Source organism: Cyanistes caeruleus, chromosome 3, assembly GCF_971803275.1.
Source record: "Cyanistes caeruleus chromosome 3, bCyaCae1.hap1.1, whole genome shotgun sequence".
NCBI classification, from domain to species: Eukaryota; Metazoa; Chordata; class Aves; order Passeriformes; family Paridae; genus Cyanistes; species Cyanistes caeruleus.
The window spans coordinates 81,904,989-81,924,908 of NC_141703.1; the positions used below are offsets into that span (position 1 = coordinate 81,904,989).

At 38.0% G+C, this 19,920-nt stretch overlaps 1 protein-coding gene across 38 annotated transcripts in view; it reads right to left on the reverse strand.

Annotated features, from left to right (window-relative positions):
- DLG2 (discs large MAGUK scaffold protein 2) overlaps positions 1-19,920 on the reverse strand; it is a 986,702-nt gene that overhangs the window by 371,646 nt on the left and 595,136 nt on the right. For all 38 annotated transcript variants that reach the window (XM_086882226.1, XM_086882222.1, XM_086882228.1 and 35 more), the window contains one exon: positions 16,017-16,070. In XM_086882226.1, the coding sequence (XP_086738352.1) occupies positions 16,017-16,070 (54 nt within the window). The remainder of the gene's footprint in view (positions 1-16,016; positions 16,071-19,920) is intronic.

Below are 19,920 nucleotides of genomic sequence, written 5' to 3' on the forward strand. Positions count from 1 at the left end.
AAGGGTAGATATCCAAGAGAAGAAGTGATCTAGATTTTGGGGTTTTTTTACAGGTACTGGAGAAAGGAATCATGGTGGGTGATTTATGCCATGTGTCTCAGTCTTTGGATGGAATTGTTTAAGAACCTGCTTGCCCACTGATTATATGGGGAAAATTTAGACTCCCAGGACTAGCATCCTAAAAAATTTATTTCTTACAAAAATGTCAGGCTGCTTGGAACTAGGTGATCTTTAAGGTCCCTTCCAAACAGTTCTGATTCTACAAAAATTCTTCATTTTTTGTATCTTAAAATTAGAACGTGTATCAGTGCAAAAATTTGGAACAGTGCATTTCAGAGAACTGGATGCAGCAATTTCTTCCCACAAAATCACATTCTTTCTTGTACAATTCAGGTCATTTACTATACAGCTTCAGAAGTTCACAATCACTTTGCCTCTTGTTTTCTTCTGTGCTTCTGCCATTGCTGACATGATAATATATGAGTTATAAACACTCAGTTTGTTAGGTTCTTCTATCTCTGCTCTATTTCAGATTTAGAAGAAAATCCATCAAACCTTTCTAAAAATCTGAACACCTCAGACATTTCTAGAAATTATTTTTCTGGTGCAACTCATCAGTCCATGCACAAGATACATAAAAATGGAAAATAGCTGTTGCTTGACTGACCTTATTTCATCAACAGAGATTATGAAGTACTTCTAAATTAGGACTTAAAAGGTAATTTTAATAATGTTTAATTTGCATAATTTGATTTTAAAGGCTGGTAACTGTAAGAGTGTTTAAAAGGCAGAAATTATTATATGTGGGTTAAGTTTTATTCATTTAAACATGAGTAATAAATGTTTCGCAGTTTTGGGGAAAAAATTCAATAGCATACTAACTGGCAAAATTTTAGGCCAGGAAAGAACAGCCCTAATTAACGTCATTCTTTGGTATCCAGGACATGTTTATACAGCCATTATATAATGAAATACATGTCATAGGCATAATAGGTGTACCAAATTTCCTCAAATAAATAAATATACAACCAACATAATCTAATCTCACAATTTTCTCAATGGGAACATACTCTGACTCACCTTTTTGTGCCTAAAATTTTCTACCAGTACCCCTGTTTAGCTTTGAGAGTTAATACTCCTTTCATTTCTCTCTCGCCCCATTGTCTATGCAAAAAAAATCACAATCAATGAATTCTTTTGGGCTCTTTTGTCCTTATATGTTAACTCTAGCACAAGCACTGAAGGCTAAACTACTGTCAGTAGCACTGGTGCAATCCCACTGGTGTCACTGAGCTTGTGCTTGTGTAAGTGAAGCTGCAGTTACTCATCTGTGAATGTACTCACACCTACAGGAGGAAGCAGCCCTGAGAAAGTGAAGAAAATGACTGCACCAATAGTAAAAGTGAGTAATAAGGAATATTCACACACATAAAGTGCATGTACATTTATAAACCAATATGGATTCCACAGAACAAGATTTTTATGCATGACTCAGTTGCTTTACAAGCATTTTTATCGCAGCAGAAGGATTTGCTATTTCTTTTAAAACCTTGGAAAGCTCTTCAGTGTATGTATGGGAAGGGAGCCACAGTTCTCTGTACTCTACAGCTGAAAGCACAGCAGAACAGCTCCCTCATACCCAATTAATTTTGCTGCAGGGAAAAAAAAAAAAAAAAAAACAAGAAAAAGAAAAAGAAAATGAAGACTTTTTGAATGGCTGAGACAAAACCAGTGTTTTTCTGCTCCTCCACACAGGCTCAAGGAAAGAAAATTGATGTAACTGCTGTTCATAGGGATTAACAGTGTAAACCCTGAGAAGAAGCTAATGCAGCCTGACTGATCATCATCAGTCCCAGTCTAAGCCTAGCCAATATTCAGCAAACAATTCCAAATACTTCTCATGCTTTCTTGGTAGGAAAAACTGCTTTGCATCAGTTTGAGAGAATTTGAGTTTTTCACAAAAAATTTTTCAACTTAAATCTAAGGAGAGAGGAAAACACCACTTTCATCCACCTTCAATCAATCTAATTTCTGATACAATAATGAAATCTTGAACGTTACTCTGAAAGTAATTTCTATGCATTGGATCAGCATTTAAAAAATATAATAAATCAAGATTACCTATTAATGTATAAGAGCAGAGATGAGAGAAGCTTTACTAAAGAACTGAGGAAAGCCAAAATAAAGCTAGAGAAAAATGCTGACGCATAATCCTCTTTAAAACAAGCACAAAGAGGTCACAGTGCTCTCTTGCTTTAAGTAAGCAGTGATGAAAAGACCTATGGTACAAGAAATAATCTAAAAATATTTTTACCACACTAAAATGCACAACTGCAACACAGAAGTAATCTGAAAATGTTTAATGTCACGTAATATTACTTTAAAATGTCAAGTATTTCATCATCTCTTTCCAGTAGTAGAGCATATTTTACCAGTTATATGAAGTATCTTTACTACATTCTCCATAGGTTTCCTGACATAATGAAACTTGTAATTTCCACATCAAAGCTAAAGTATTTGGCAGCAGAAGTGGGGAAAGTATCCTGGTTCTTATCTCAACAATATGTAAGGAAGTTAGTGGCCATTACCCATCGTAGCTAAATTTGTGTACGAATCTTCTCCCAGACATCAAATGCTCCAATATGCACAAGGCCACTAACCAGACATTTTACTTGCCATCACTACACTGTACATGCTCCAGCATGTTTGCTCCACTGAAAAGTTACTTTTCAGGATTAAATTTATTTCTGTTTCATCCTGGGTTCATCACAGGGGCCATCAGCCAATCAAAGGCACAGACACACACATCCATGAGCAGGGAGGCACAAGGGCAGGTGGAGATACCCTGTTGGAGACTCTTCCAGGGAAGCCTCAGCCCCTGGCTCTGGTGATACCCAGCACTGGGGGTCAGCTGGGGAGCATCTTGCAGCCTGGGGTAGGACATCACTGTATGCAGGGCTGGGAAACCTGCAGGATTCAGGGAACAAGCACCTTAGCATTGCAACAAGACTTAGGAGATTTTTGGGTGAGGAATAAAAGTAAGGATAGCAGTGGTTTAGAAGTAGAGAGGAAGAAGTAAAAGAAAACAGAGGGGTCAGTGGATAAAGGGGACCAGTCACATGTAGACAGGCTGGCCATTTTATTTCCCTGTCTGAGCCCTGTGCCTGCTGAACATCTTCTGTCATGTCTTCTATTAAATTTTACCTATTTTCTTGGGTAAGGGGTTCTGTGTGTGTCTAGTGGTCTGTGGTACCAGCAGCTGGAGTGCAGGAGGTGCCTACAAGCACTGGGTGACTGCCAGCAAGCACCAAGCTGGGCCAGCTGGGGAGGAGGTGAAGCAGTGAGAAAGCTGGGGTGTGTTTACAGGACTGGAAGACAGGGGAAGAAGTTGGCTACTGAAAGGGAAAGGGATTCAAGACAACTGCCCATGGTACTTTAGGATCCATGGGTTGACTGAGACCCTTTTTGGTGTGTGTGTGTTTTACTGTGCAGGACTAAGGGCAAGCATCCAGAGCCAGACACTGGATGGACCGTGTGTCTGAGCTCAGCTGTAGGAGGAATCAGAGTCCCACAGGGTGTGTGTACCTTGGTTTGTGCAAAGGAGTCTGTACCAGCAGCTGGACAGGGGTGCAGCATCAGGTGCCGCCATCTGGAGCCTGCACCCCTGAGCTGACCAAGTACCCAAATCCATCTCCTGGCAATTTTCACACCCCACACATGAATATATACATACAAATGGAGACACAAGGAATCCACTTTTGTTTGTGTGGGCACTGACTGCTGTGCTGCTCTGCTCTGACGTGTCTCTACCTGAATGTCTTCTGTGTGTCCATGCGCTTACAGGGAATACAGGGTCGACCATGGACTGTGGCACACAGTCCAAACAGCCTTGCTTCCATCAGGCTACCAAATTTAGAAACCCCTTTCATCTTGCAATAATTCATGCACACGTACTGCAAACATAGCATTTTTCTGTTATACGGACTACAACTCGATGCAACGCTAAAGTGAGAAAAAAATTCTTTGCAGACTCATATTTGTTGCTATATATCTCCTATTTTCACCCAAGCATAAAGATGAATGTGACAGGAAAAGCTATTCTTACAATCCTCTTCAATCATTCTTCACCAAGAAAAAGCAGGGAAAAATGGATAGAAAAAAAATCTGGAAATAAGAAACTGTGCTCCAAGTATAAATGACGGTGGATGTTATGCAATATTAAAGCTTTAACTTTAGTAAAGCAGGGGAATTTTTACAAAATATAAACACACTTGATTTTAGCTACAGCCAAAAATCAAAAATATGTGGAATTAAAGAACTGGTAAGAAAGTGAAGTATAATTTATTTTCTTTCAGTAGATCAGCATATAGAGACAAAGTTCACTGATACATGACTGAAACAGGGATGCCCAGTTGTGACCAACCTGTCTTACTGATAAGATCAGTCTCCCTGAGACATGAGGATGGCTCCTGGAGATTGGTCCTTACTTCGAAAGAAAGATGAACATCTTTCAACAATTTCAAGATATACAGAAAAAAGTTTCACAAACTAGAATATATTTGCGTCCTTCTGCATGAAATTCAAATTCTTGGAGAATGAAAGAAGAGCACCTCTCTGACTTAGCTTACAAACCAACTTCAAACTAATACACAATGCTTCTAAAAAGAAATTAAACAGTATTGAGAGCACCAGCTGCAAATTATACTTCTTCCCTGGGGAAAGACCAAGAGGTCATATGGACAGATGAAGACTTTTACTATTTCTAGAATAAGAAAGAGCCCTACCAAGATATCACATATCTGCTTCTACTAAAGAGGAAGACTACAGTGAAATCAAAGTGATTAATCAACCTTGCACTGTGCACGTTGTTTGAAAAATTAGTATAGCTCAATAGTTTCAAGATAAACTCACAGTGTGATATGCTTACATTTCCACCACCTTTGTCTAGACTCTTAGACTATTCAAAGTCTAAGTCCTGAATTTGGACATCAGACAAGATTAATTTTGTTATGACCACGCCAGTGCTCACTTAAGCTGTACAAAGAACAAAACAATCACACTTGCCAATATTCAGTAAAATGTTTCTAGCTAGCAAACATAAAACATAACACACTCAGCACAAATAATTTATGACTGAAAGGAATCCAGAATTTTAAACTGCTGTCATCTTTATGCAGAAAATTTTACAGGCACAAATTACTCAACAATTCAACTGATTGAATATGTTAACGTAAGATACAAAAGAAATGCACTTCCGCTATTATTTCTCTTTACTAAGCGAGTGGAAATTTATCTCATGTAGGAATCTTTATTTTCTATTACCTCCAAACTAAGCCAGTCTTCTACAGAAAATTATGAGGGCTGCAATTTCTAAGATCAGGAAAACAGATATTATCTGTGGCATATTTGGGTTTCCTACTCTGAGCTAGGTCATCTAAACACTAATTAAAAATGTAATTTACTATCAAGTCTGATTGACCAGATCACTGCATTAAAAGTAGCATAAGCTTTTATTGTGTCAAATGTGGATTAGAAATAACTATAGCAATAACTATTCCCAAAATATCTACACTCAAAATTTGCAACAGTAGGAACTTTAGAATATTTGATGAAACTGTGTTGAAGTTGTGTTAGTTTTACAACATGGAGCAGCTAATCCCGGGCTAGCGATGGGGAAAAATAAGAGCATTTAAATGGCTATTTTGCCATTTTATTAAAAGAGAATGGCGTTCCACTGAGATATTTTTATATTGCTGTAGGGAACAAGTGAGAACACACTCTAGGTATTCTAAAATTTTTTGAAAGTTATCATAAATAACAGGAAAAAATGCTTCTATGAAAAACACAGTGAATAATGTTAAGAGCAAGACCTAAAACATCACAAGAGGAGGAAATATTTTCTATCAATTGTTGCTACTGATGTTGCATTACGTGCCGCCAGGATAAAAACCTTGCCTTGTCTGAACTTTAACAGGTAGTTTGCAAAGCAAAATATTCAACAATTCTAGACATAAAAAAGTAAAGACTTAAAATTACAAAGAAAAGTTCTTGTAAAATAAGTCTCAGACATACCTCATTTATGAGGTATAAATGATAATAAATGAGTGATAAAAAAACACTGTAAATCAAACCATTGTATGTCCAATAAGACATGAAAGCAAGATTTCTCTTTTCCACTTTTCATCAAAACAAGCTTTCTCTTCAATACTGAGTAGCTACTTTCTCTACTTCTTAGATTATCCAAGGTCAAAGGAACACATCTGTCTTGGACAGCAATTAATCTGAAATCCTCCAAAATGAAGTCTTATGAAAAAGGAAAGCTTTCCTCCTTTTGTATAATTGCAAACAATAAGATGATGACATCTATTCTAGCTCTTCCATTTTTTTTCACAACACCTTTCAATGAATACTGTGAATACCATTCAATACAGTGAATACTGGCCAGTACAAGTCCCACTGTTTTGAATCACAAAAAAAAAAAAAAAAAAAAAAAATTTGTAGTTACTCACTTGCAATCTTTATGCTGTTTCCCAAATAATTTCATAATTTTAACTTCATGACAAAATAACTCAAAGCTATTGCTATGGACTAATAGCCTTGTGTACTTGAAGAGCTTTATCAGCTTCTAGAATCAAAGAATGGTTTGGGTTGGAAGCAACTTTAAAGATCATCCAGTTCCAATCTCCCTGCCATGGTTCTTAATTTTATACATACATACGTAAATATATATATATATTTTTTTTTTTTTTCCTAATCAAGTACCTTATGCAAAAGACAATGGGTTTGATGGTTTAAGACCATGAATTGTGCTACAAAAGCATATTTGGTTTTGTTAGCCACCGGATCCTTGCAAACCTACCAACCCAACTGACTTTAGCCTGCTGCTACAATATCCAGTAAGGTTAGCTGTGGTAGCATAATATATAAAGAATTACACAAAAGGAAAAACTAGTTCAGGGGCAGGGAGAGAATGAGAAAACCAAATTCAAATGACATTTCATTTAGGTCATGTTGGTCCACGTAATTCAAGGCTGCCTCACATTTCCAAGTGCTTCAAACAACTTTAACAAGCAAACCTTGCATTCTGCAGCACGTGCCAACATCACAGGCAAATTAAAAATTAAGTATTGCTGGGTTTAGAGGAGGAGTATGTACACACCCACATCTCCCCATATGTATATAGTATATGTGATTTTTCTCAGACTGATGAAAATACCTGACAGTGCAATGCCTGGCTGGCTTGCCCCAGCAGAGGCAACAAGGGTAAGAGTGATAAGGGTAAGGGTGACCCAGCAAGAACAGACTTTGCAAAAGCAAAGCACTGTACCTCTTTCAAGGGGTCTCTTACATTGTCACCCAAAGGACTTGGTACTGAATATCTAAAAACCTGCTGGCATGTGTAGCTGTTTGTCAAAAAGCCTGCTTCACAAACTTGAGTGTTATAAGACTGATAAATGCACACCCATGATCTGGACTGAAATGCTGAAGTACTTGCACTCCAAGTATGCCAAATCCAAAAACATGAAGCATTACACGCTCTCTGGGCTGTGTCCACCTGAAGCCAAGGGACCTAAATGAGCGGAGGACATGATCTCTACAGCTCAATAAGCTCCTCTCTCCCAGTCTGCTAATTGCAACATTTCAAACGTCCACAGAAAGCCCTCCTCGACTGAAACTGAAGTCCAACATTATTCACAGGCAATTGAAAATGGTCAGTATTATAATTTCAGAGAATAGAAGTGTGAAGGAATAATTAGATACGTGACCAAGGGATGCATTTACTTGTTGGATTGACAGGATGTTGTTGAAAATTCTACCTACATCCAGACACAATGAAGGCTTTTTGATTTTTTATATATTATGATACATAGCATTCAAATAGGCAACGTAGATTTTATTCTTACAGAAAATAACAAAAATCCCCTAAAATAAGGAAGTTGTTTTACTTGAAAGTAAAGCTTTTTTTTTTTTCCCTTAATTAAAAATTATGTCTTTGATAAGGCTTAAATATTAAAAATACATTCTGTATTTAAAAGCAAAACACATGAAAAAAATCACATTTTTGCTTCAGAATCACTTTAGCCCTTCTTTAAAAGATGTTTCTTTTTAAAATAGTATATTTTAAAAGAAAAGGTTTGAAATAAATTTATTTTCAGGTAGAAAAACAGTGGGTATGAAATAGAGGCGAAATAAATCATAAGATCCATTCTGTACCTTTGCTTTGGGTTTTCAATAGATTGTACGCTGTCACACTAAAATCGTTTTAGGTCATCAGACAGCAGGATGAACACCTCTCTATTTTTTCATGTTTAAGGATAGCTGTTTTGTATTAGTTCATTAGTTTTGTATTCTGTAGAATACAAAATCACTTTTCCACTAATCATCACAAAATATTTTATAAACATTACTTGAATCCAGCCTGTCAATATTGCTGTTACAAAAGAAAAAAATGACATGACATGCAGAATACAGCAGTGTTTGCCAGGGCAAAAAACATTGCTGTGATGCAATTCAAGGGCCAAAACAGACAAGCTATGCCAATGCAGCTTTTAAAGACTAGCACAGAGCTCTACCAGCTTTAGCTTTTCCATTGTAATGCACATTAATGACAGGCTGAAAGATGAGTATAAATAATAAACAAAACTGCAGGTTAACAATCTGGAAAAACGTACGTCATTAGAGATAATAAGGTGTGTAATCTCACTTTCAAGACTATGATCAAACTAACTAAGAAAGAAGCAAGAAATTTATTCTGAGAAGTCAATGAAAAAAATACATATACACCTACATGATAGTATTTTTATATATTTCAATATAATATTGAAAAAAAAAACCAAACTCCATGAGATTCCTATTTTTGTAAAAATTCAGATCCTGTCACTTTAGACCAACCATTGTACTCAAAAATTTGCTTCTCATCCATAGTCCACCATCATAGTGGTGGTTTAAACCCAGCCAGCAGCCAAGCCCCACACAATTGTTCACTCCCCTACCAGCAGGATCCGGGAGAGAACTGGAATGGTCAAAGGTAGAACACTTGTGGGTTGAGATGAAGACAGTTTGATAGGGAAAGCAAAAGCCACACAGACAAGCAGAGCAAAACAAGGAGTTAATTCACCACTTCCCATGGTTGGGCAGGTGTTCAGCCATCTCCAGGAGAGAAGGGCCCCATCCCATGTAAACATAACTTGGGAAAACTCATGCCATTACTCTGAATGTCCATCCCTTCCTCATTCTTCCCCCCACTTTATACACTGAGCATGGTGTCACACTGTCTGGAATATCCCTCTGGGCAGTTGGGGTCCCCTGTCCTGGCTGTGCCTCCTCCCAGCCTCCCATGCACCCCCTACTCTCTCACCAGTGTGGCAGCACGAGAAGCAGAAAAGGCCTTGGCTCTGTGTGAGCCCCACCCAGCAATAACAAAAATCACCCCTATATTAGCAACCCTGTGCACAAATCCAAAACAGCCTCATACCAGCCACTGTGAAGAAAGTTAACTCTACCCCAGCCAAAACCAGCTCAGTCATGTATCACACTTAACATTAATTATGTAAAGACATGCTCTACTAAAAAAATATATAAAGCCACCTACCCTCTACAGTTTACTTATCTAGGTTTAGAATGCACCTACATTCCTATTATCCAATAAATGCCTTTAGAGTGCTGACTGTGTGCAGAAATTCACAATTTTTCCTCATCTTTTTACAGTCGAGTGTGGCAATGTGCTTCATCCCCAACCTGCCTTTTACATTTCATAGTAACTCCTGCTCAAGTAATAACCCTAAGTGGTGGTCAGTCATGGATGTCTCTGGTGCTGACTGATGAATCTGGTTCCAGCTGGACTGGGGGGGGGGAGACAGACAACAACATTTGGGCAATACACCCAGCTAACCAGGATGCCGGCCCATGTCCAAATCAAGGCAAATTTGGAAGAAACCAGCATCTGTAGACAGTATGCAAATATGACTATGACTCTATCAACTTACTCCATGAAGGGTAGACAGCCCAATGCCTGCTGAGCTCTCCTGCATGGCAGTGGGCTGCACGCCAGAATTTCCCCTTGAGCAGGAATGTCTCTCAAGGTTATGAGATTCCTTATTACATCAGATGGCTGGTAAGTGAATTATGAATAAGCACACAAACTTGGCAATCTTTCGGAAAGGATGATTAGACATTGGAATGGGCTGCCCAGGGAGGTGGTTGAGTCACTGTCCCTGGAGGTGTTTAGGAAAAGACTGGATGTGGCACTTGGTGCCATGGTCTAGTTGACATTTTGGTTTGTTCAAAGGTTGGACTTGATGATCTCAGAGGCCTTTTCCGACCTAAGTGATTGCAAATATATAATCCTTTAGACATCAACCATTAGCCAAGGCTGAAACTAAGTCCAGATCCAGCTGCCCCTATACTCCCCCATGAAAGGAAGTTTGGAACACAATGGGATCCTTTCTGAAACTCATGGCTCAATGGGAAGATCCCCCAAAATTTTGTCTGACTGTTCTGTGTGCAGTAAATGCTCAAGTATACCTGGCCATTAATTCTTTAATTCTTAAACTGCTGTGCTTACCACTGAACTTCTCTTATATCAATAAAATATAGTTTATTCTCACTTGAGGGCTAAGTGCCTGATTCCACCCACAACATCAGAACAGGAAGAATTTATTATTTTTTTAGCCTTTGCTTAATTTTTTATGTGTCTCCTAATGTGCTATAGCTAGGTGCACTAGCTGAATGTCAGAGAGGAAAGCTGGAAGTTTTCCTAAACTCCCCATTTTGGCATCATCCTGGCCCCCACTCTTCCCTGAGCAGGAGGTGTCACAGGGCACTACCCTGCTTCAGGAAGGGCTGAGCTTACAGGGTGCCTCAGCTGGAATGCACAAAAACAGCTGCACAGCTCTTTCTGTGGCCACACTCAGGCAAGAGTAAAACAATACAAAGATTGATTACAGCTCGTGAAAACATAACCTACATAATTTGAAAATTAATTCTTCAGGGCATGTCTTAAATGTATCTTCACAGAACTCAGCATAGGCAATATAGTTAGTAAACCAAAGCAATAATAAAATAACTCATAATAAAATAGTAATAATTAAAAATAATAATTTGAAAGAACAATGTGAAACTGAAGAAATATGAGGAATTCATTGTGACTGAAAGGAGCATAAAGTACATATTGCTTAGATCTTATTGCTGTGACAAGATGGGGGAGCAAGGGAACAAGTACCTGAGAAGTTCACAGTACCTGAATGAAATGTTCTAAATATTTTTGTTAAGATGAAAAGAAAATTCCATCATAAGATAAATAGAAAGGCCTCCTTCAATTTCTAGAAGTGATGCAGCAAAGACAGCCTTATAGCTACTTTTAACTGAACTATGCAGTTTTTTGGAAATGAAAAAAGAAATAAGACCAATTCCGTGCAAGAGAGAAAATGAGATGATTCATATGTTATTAAATTAATGCTTCTCATTATACAAAGAGATCTAAAATTTACAGCCAAAGAATAGAGAACAAACAAACTCCCACAAATGTTTAATTGTGCTTAAAATGTCACAGAATAATTCGTTTTGTACCATCGAAGCTTCCTATCAAATTTATTCCCACGTCCAAAGCTTGGCAAGCCAAAGTTTTCAAACCACTGAACCTAGGAAAAAACTTAATTAACTGTTTCTTCTGTTATTTGCTGCAGGCCCAAATTATAAGGAATAACATGCACTATAATATAATAAGGCCTTTTCTTTTATCTCATCTAAGAAAAGCATACTGATGATAACCAGTCCCACAAAGGATGATTTTTTTTTCCCAAACTATTGAGTTGAAAGGTTTGAAGAATGTCAACAGTTGTAAAATGTTTAATTATGTGATTTTAACTCACTAGAGTGTTAATGAGACAAATCACTCAGTTTACCAGTTGTGCATCAACTGTAAAAAGGAGATTTCTTTCAGGTGGACCAGCACAGAGATAATGTGTGAACATGATTCTGTGAGGGGTATCTCCCAGAAACACTCAGGAATTTCTGGTGGAAGATGGCAGAGACTAATGAATTGGAAATGCATTGAGGGCATATCCTGTAAAATGAAACAATGACACAAGTTGTGCCAACAGCCTAATGAAATCTTGAGAAGTCTCTGCCTGGCATGTAACAACACTAAAAATAGCCTGACCTTATTTATGTTATCAGTTGTGGCTAGTAATTACAGAAAAAAATACCGTTTTGATTCAGCAACATTTGAAAATCCATGCTCACTCCAGTGCTTAATTTTGAAAATAATTATTACATGGTATAGAATGGATAACTTAATTTTTTTATGGTAAATACAATTTAAATTACCATTATTTAAGAAAAAATATATAGTTTTTTTAGCAGCACATTTTTTTTGGAAAAATGTGAGTGGACAGCATTAACTAGTATTGTGAAAAGTACTAGTATCATGACTGGTATGTCATGAAAAGTATCTTAGAAAATCACAGTCAGAAATTAAAAAATAATATGTCAAAAATTTTCTTGAGACATATCTCTTCAACAAGTTGATTTAGAAATGGTGCTCAGATTTGTGGAAGGCAAACTCAATCAAAAGAATTCAAGGACAACCATCTAAGACTAGAGAAAGACAGAGTATGAAAAAAAAAAAAAAAAAAGAATGTGAACATTAGAAATATGACCCAATTAGTAGGATCTGAAAAATTCTTGTTCTTCCCATCCAGTCTTCCTGGACTCCAAGTGTACTTTGGCAATGGGAGCTGAAAAACAGGGATAAATAGCAGGAATCTAAGATCACTATAGCCCCAAGGAATGGCACTTCTAGGTGTTTTAAACACTCTTCAGTTCTGAGAGAGGATCAGCATCTTACACCAAGGCTGTTTTTAGCTTTGGACAGAAAATAAAGGAACTTAACTTGGCTTCTCTGATCAATAAAATATTTTTTTCTCAGGGTGTTAGATGTTTATTTTATGGCAACTACAAATCAGTAGTGCCTTTCAGAAGTGCAGATACCTAGCTAGTTAACTCTAAGGATACTTCAACATTCACGAAAAATGTTCCTAGGCACTTACAGTCTTCCCCTAGGCATGTCTGGAAGTCCTAACAGTGCTGAAAATGCAGATGCCTGACACTGTTCAAGTTTCAAAATCATAATTAAATCTAGCTTTTTGTTATATCTCTGAACTGACCTCATCCAGAAAAAATATTTCAGGGCATATCTGCTAAATTACATTTCCTATAAAATAAATTATATGATGATGGCTGCACCATCATACACTTAACTCATCCAGTTTGGAAGATTTGTCTCTGTATTTCCCAATACTTAAAAGAGACAAAAATCCCCTAACACCCCATGATGTTATAGGCTGTATTACAGGACCCACACAACACTACAGGCCGTACTGGGTTTTTCTGGGATGGGGCTTATTCTCCATAGTAGCTTACGTGGAGCAATAATTCAATGTGTGGCTGAAACAATATTATGCCAACATTTTGCTTATTGCTGTAGAGAGCTTTCACAGCATCAAGGCTTTTTCTCCCTTTGATTTTACCCTTCCTGTCCTAGTAGCAAGTTGGCTGGGGTGGATACAGGGTTTGGAGGGGATCTAGCCAGGAGAGATGACCCCACATGACCAAAAGAATATTCCATATCACATGGTTCTGCAATAAAAGCTCAGGGAAAGGAGGAGCAAGGAAGAACATTCATGGTTATGACAGATCTTCCCAAATAACAAGCTACACATGAAGCCTTGCTTTCCAGGAAAGGCTAAACATCTGCCCACTGATGGGAAGTAGTGAATGAATTTCTTATTTTGCTTTACCTGCACATGCAGCATTTGCTTTCTCTATTTAACTCACTGCCTTCATATGCAACTCTACATTTTATCTCCTATTTTCTTCCAGACCCACACCAGAGAGGAGTGAGAGGAGTGTTTACCTATTGGCCAGAGTCATTTCACCACATGCTGTCACTAAATCTGTACTGGGAAGGATCCCTGGACCAGGAGGGGATGCACATATGGATCTGGCCCAGTGACTACAGCATCTCCCTTGCAGAGGAAATATAAACTGAAGCCAAACTAAATTAAACTGCATTAGTCCTGAGGGCAAGAAAGAAAACACAGGTCTCCCAGCCCACACTCTCAAATACTAGTTTGGAGGAAGAGGTCATTTGTTCATGGCTTGTTTTTGTGTCCCATCTGAGAGGATGTTCAGGCATACAAATCCTGAGCAGAAGGAAATGCCTATTTGTAAAGCAGAGACCCCAAGTTCTGTGGAGCACTATGGTGGCCTGGGCTCAGCAGACAGGTCACAGTGAAGTATTTCTTAGTGTCTAGTGTTAAACAAGTCCCTCAGTGGTGGCACTGCTGTGTCCCATATCTAAGAGAAGTAACTCCTTCCCAGGCTGGGAAGAGCAAGGTGACTAATTCAGAGTTGTCTATTTGTACAGTAAGCACCTTCTGTTTATTTATCCACTGCACATCATGTGTTGGAGACTGAAACAGCCCGCAGGCACTTCTCAGCCCACTGTCAACATTTCTCTTGAATGTGCTTGGTCATTCGTTCTTTATAATTTAACAGAAAGGAACACAACTTTGTACAAAAGTGGCACAAAAGTGTGCAAGTATTGATAGAATGTGTTAAGGGAATAAATCTTATTGATTGAGCATCTTGTCACTAGTGTAATTGAATCTGTATTTAGGAATTCAAACACCGTAGCTGCGGAGGATCCTGGGCACAGGTCCAGTGCTGAAAATGAGAACTGGGGCTCACAATGTCCCTTGTGGAAGACAGAGAACACTAAGTGTAAAATGTCTCATCAAAATAAAGGAGAAAAGCCAAAGAGACCTATTGAAAGTGAGACCATAGCAGATGGTTTTGATGTTAGGATGGAAAATTGAGACAGAAATGATAGGAAGACGTTTAAAAAAGCTGCATGCAAATGAACAGAGAAATTCTATTTCACTTTTCACCCTTCCAATAGTTCATATTCCCATCAAGGGACTTAATTCTCTTCTGCTTTAGAGCACTTTCATTCTTCTAAATTGCTCTTGGCTGTGATCTTTACCTGCGTTCTGCACCATAATTTCCAAGTTTTATGAATTGTCAGTAACAAACTGTCCAGGACAACCCCTATTAAACTTGTCATCAACAGTCTTCTGAAAGACAGAAGCCAGCAACATGATTGGAGTAGGTAGATAAATAATTAGGCTTATGCATTGGTATCATAAGAAACAGATGTGGACAAAACACAACAGATGAGAGACATTAATTAGGAGTTTCTAAAAGATAACTAAGATGATGCAAGAAGAAAGAATAGATACTGGTTGGCTAGATAGCTTTGTGCTACTTGTTTTTCTTTCCCTCAATCATTTAAGCGTGTTACTCTCTTTGTGATGTGCTTACTTTGTGTTTTTCTATGTCCTTCATCTCCAGTTATAGTTGATTTTACAGTCTGAATGACAGTAATATCAAATGCTTGTAGAAAAAACAGATTTTTAAAAATCTAATAAAAACATGCATTTATTTTAGGATAATCTGTTTCCTACAAGTCATAAAAAAGAAGAGACATTAACAGGAAAATATTAAATCGATTAGTTTGACCTGCTATTTATCATGACCAATTTCCATCTACAAAAGAAGGACAGACAGACAAATGAAAGGATATTGTACCATTTTAATATATACTGGGCATCCAGGTATCTTTCATTTAAGCTAGCAGGGTGTGCATGACTCTAAAAGGAAATACTTATTTCACTGGTGAGGATGACAGCCTTAATGAAATCACCTTTTTTCAAAGAAAGGCTGGTTTTAGTAAACTTCAACCACAAACTGTGTGTATATAATATACTATGATTCACCTGAGTAACTGTCATTCCCAATTTCTTTCCCTAGAAAAGAATTTACTGTGTAACTGCAAAAGAAATTATTAACTGCAAGATTTGTTTAGAAGATTAATTCCATGCAATACCAAACAGAATTTCTGTGTGAAAATAAACCAGCTGTAGATACTTTAAAAAATATCCCTTAATACTTACATAGGGGATAGTGTCCAAGGTGTCTGTGTTGACAATTATAGGGGCAGGGCTTGCCTGAAAGAGAATAAAAAAAAGAGAAAATAAATTTAAACACCTGAAATTCTTTTATATTGAAATACCCATACTGATACATAAAGTGGAAAGTCTAAAAGCCTGTTTTCCCACTGAATTCAAATCATACAGCAGTATATAACTGTGGGTACTGCTCAATCAAGGATAAAGGAAATAGGTTCTCAGCCTCCAAACCACAGCTCACTGTGGTCTTTCTTTTTAATTTCTCCAGGCTTTGGACCACATCATGAATATGCATTATCCAGTTGTTCATTTTTTCAGTAGAACTGTAAGAAACCTGATGTATTCAACTTTAAATTAGGGGATGTTGAGGTTGAGGGTTTCAGCTTCCCCACCTGACAAGTCCACCTTTTGTGTTTGAACCAAGATGACTAACTGATCTTCACAAAGGATAAACATTTAATGTTTACACTGCTTAGCAGTATTGTATAGGTATATGTATAAGCACATTCATTATGATATTCATGTCAAAGGTATGTAATTGGCATGGCTCACATACATTCAGCTGAGGTTCAGATTGAAACACAGACCAGTTTAAAAAGACTAGTGCATCTGCAAAGCTGCCCAACCAGATCTTTAAATTCTTGATGAAGCTCATATCCAGGCTAGTTTCCAACCACCTGAACCTCCTGCTCTTCCCATTCTGGGCTTCAGTGGTATGGACCCAATGCCAAACTCTGATATAACCCAGCTGCATAAACCTGGCTCAGAGTCTGAAGAAAACCAGGAAGTTGTGAGAACATGCAAGCCAGAGGCAAGCACCATCAGTAAAATGCCAAACAGGCAGGACTGCCGAGATGGGGATTGTTAATAATCAAAGACTCAGAAGGATCAACATGTAGTCAGTGTAGTGCAAGAATAGATGGAAGGCAGCCTTTCTCAGCCTTACTAATGCCTACTTGGGCAGCAAAGACTCTTCAGGCACTGTACTGGGCTGATGACAGCAGTAATGCTTAGCACAGTAGCTCATTAGATCTATTCATCTACACTGAATATTTGTCACTGAATGACTGCACTTTAAACTCATACAGACTGCAGGGTCTCCTTGTGCATGGTGGGCATGAACACGGCGCTGCTGTAAACACTGATCCTATTCCTGTCATCAAATATTTACCGGGGGATTTCAAAACCTAACAACCCAAATTAAGAATTTGACATCAGTGCAATAATTCAAGTAACATGAGAGTAGCACAGGTTTTTTCCCCCCATTTTTTGTGCAGTAATTCAAGGATAATTATATGTTCAAAGAAATTTCATGTCACTGGACAAAAGCAACTGCTGATGAATGCCACAATTTCTGTACAACGGTGTAGGCCATGAATTAAAATTAAATGCATACAATTTGGTGTCTGCATTTCATGGTATGGACCAGTTGTCAAGGTAAGGTATTATTTTACATTAAAATGCTTAGTATCTGAAAAGATACTATATGCCCATACTCTGTTATTCTTATAACATATTCCCAGAACACTGGACACACTGAAGTGACAGGTAAAAGCTGAAAGCTATACGATTATAATATTTTTAGCTTTAGGTATCTGGAATATGCATTATCATTAAAGGTAAAACAAATTATTTCCTTTTTATAACCATAGTTTTTACGTTAATATTTAGCTCAATACACTTAAAAAGTGCTACCTTTGCTACAGGAAGAATAAGCTTGGGAATTTCTTACAGTATTGGTTTTATCTCCCTTTAATTTTTACCTACTGTGCCGGTCTATTACCAACTACAAACAAAGTTTGCAATTTTCAGAATAAAAACATCTTTCCACTGGTAATTGAAAAAATAGTATCTACTAAAATGAAACAAAAAACTTTCAGAAGTAATTTTCCAAAGCATTTCCCCAAACCTCTTTAACAGTTGAAGAACAAAGGCTTTTATCTGTATCAGATTTTCCTGAAGTAAAGCTAAAGAAATCAGAAACAAATGTGGGAACACTTGGGCTGGACAGAGTACTCCTGGTGAATTCAGCCTGATGGGGGATGAGATGTCTCTCACCCTGCTGCCCCTGGCTGGGTAGTGCAGCCCAGTTTGCCATTCCCCCTCACTGCTGCAATGGCTGGCTCATGTGAAACTTGTTCTCCTCTCTACAAAGCTGCAGCTTAGCCAGACTGTGCCTGCCTGGGACTGCTCCATGTTTTATTCTGTCATGGGGAACTTCTGTATGTTTACACTGAACTTTGTGAGGTTCCTCCCACCCCATTTCTCCTTCCTATTGATATTCCTCTGAAGAGCAGGGAACAGTCCACATATCATCCACTCCTCCCAGTCTGGTGTTACCTCAAATCTTGCTGACAATGGCTCTTTATATAATCATTCTGGTTATTAATGAAGATGTTAAACAGTATTAGCACCTCTGTCAACCCTGTATGAGCACCACAAAGAACTTGCCATCAGTAACTGAACTATGAACTCCTGACCACTGCTCTTTGGGTCTGGTGGTCTAGCCAGGATCCCACTCATCTTCTAGTACACCCATCCATTTAATTTCTCTCTCATTTGGCTATGAAAGAGAATTTGTGCTGAAAACTTTGTTAAAATCCAGGCAAATGACATCTACCGATTTTCCCTCATCCACGGAGCTAGTGGATTTCTCATCACAGAAAGATGTTAGGTTGGCAATGTAAAATCCAAACATTTGTAGACATTTTTAAATTGACCTCCCTCTTTTTAATCACTTCCCTCTGTCCTTTGTGAGCCTTGACAAAACATTCTGGAGGCCCAGACAATGGATGCTCACCACAATGCTTCCATTTGTTAGCTTCCTACCTAATCCTGATCCTTGGGTTATCACTTGGTCCATCATCCCTTCCACAGCAAAAGTCTGAGCATTTAAAGCTGCTCCTTTGAATGATGTGGTCCTTTCCTGACTGGCCTTGCTACAGAGCCTGTAAAGAATTAGTTTTCAAGCCAGTACATCATTCAGGGTTCATTTCAACACTGTGGTTACAGTATTCTTTACTGATTGGAAAAACTAAATTAAACTATCAAACTGATTTTCTGAAACTGGGGCATTTATCCTGTTCAGACAGATGGGCATGAAAAAATTCACACTGCAGTAGTTTCAGATGGATATAGTGACTATAAGCACTCACAAAATATCATCAGTGCATTTATTTGTTTTCTTTGTTCCTCCTGTTCCTATCTCTGCATGTGATTCTGTGTGGGACAGCACTTCTTGTTACAACTTGTATTTTTAGGTTTTCGGTTTTTTTCTCTCTTGGAGGGGGGTGGTATTTGTTTTGTTGGAGTTTTTTTAATAAGAAATATGATTTAATACAAATGTTTTGCTCCCATCTCTCTGATCTATGGTAATTTGAAAAATACTAACCTCCTGAGCTGCAAAATTGCATTAAAGTGCAGGAAATGAAGATTATTTCATTAGCTGGGCCCTGTCTGTAGCTCACGCTTTAAAGCAGGAGATTTCAATCATGCAAAGTTGAGAAGACAGTTTGCAATAACTGGAGAGAGCCCTAAATATAGTGCTAGCCATGGAGTACACAATAGCATCACAACAGTCCTGTAACCACAGTGAAGTTACTGAAGGGTCAAGAGCAGTATCAACAAAGAGTCAAAGATTTTACTTTCCAGAATGACATGTCTGTATTTGTGGAAACTTGAAAACATGTCACACTGGTTCACCAAATCCTCAAAGAAAATACTCAGGTATCTCTGTACTTCTAATGGAGAACATCGACAAATCTATGAACCAGGATTCATCAGCAGCGCATAAATTAACAAAGGCATGCAAAAACATGCCTAGATTCTCTTGAGACCCTCTGCCTAGAGTGTCTTAGAGACAGCACTGCCTCTTATCTCTTAATCTGTA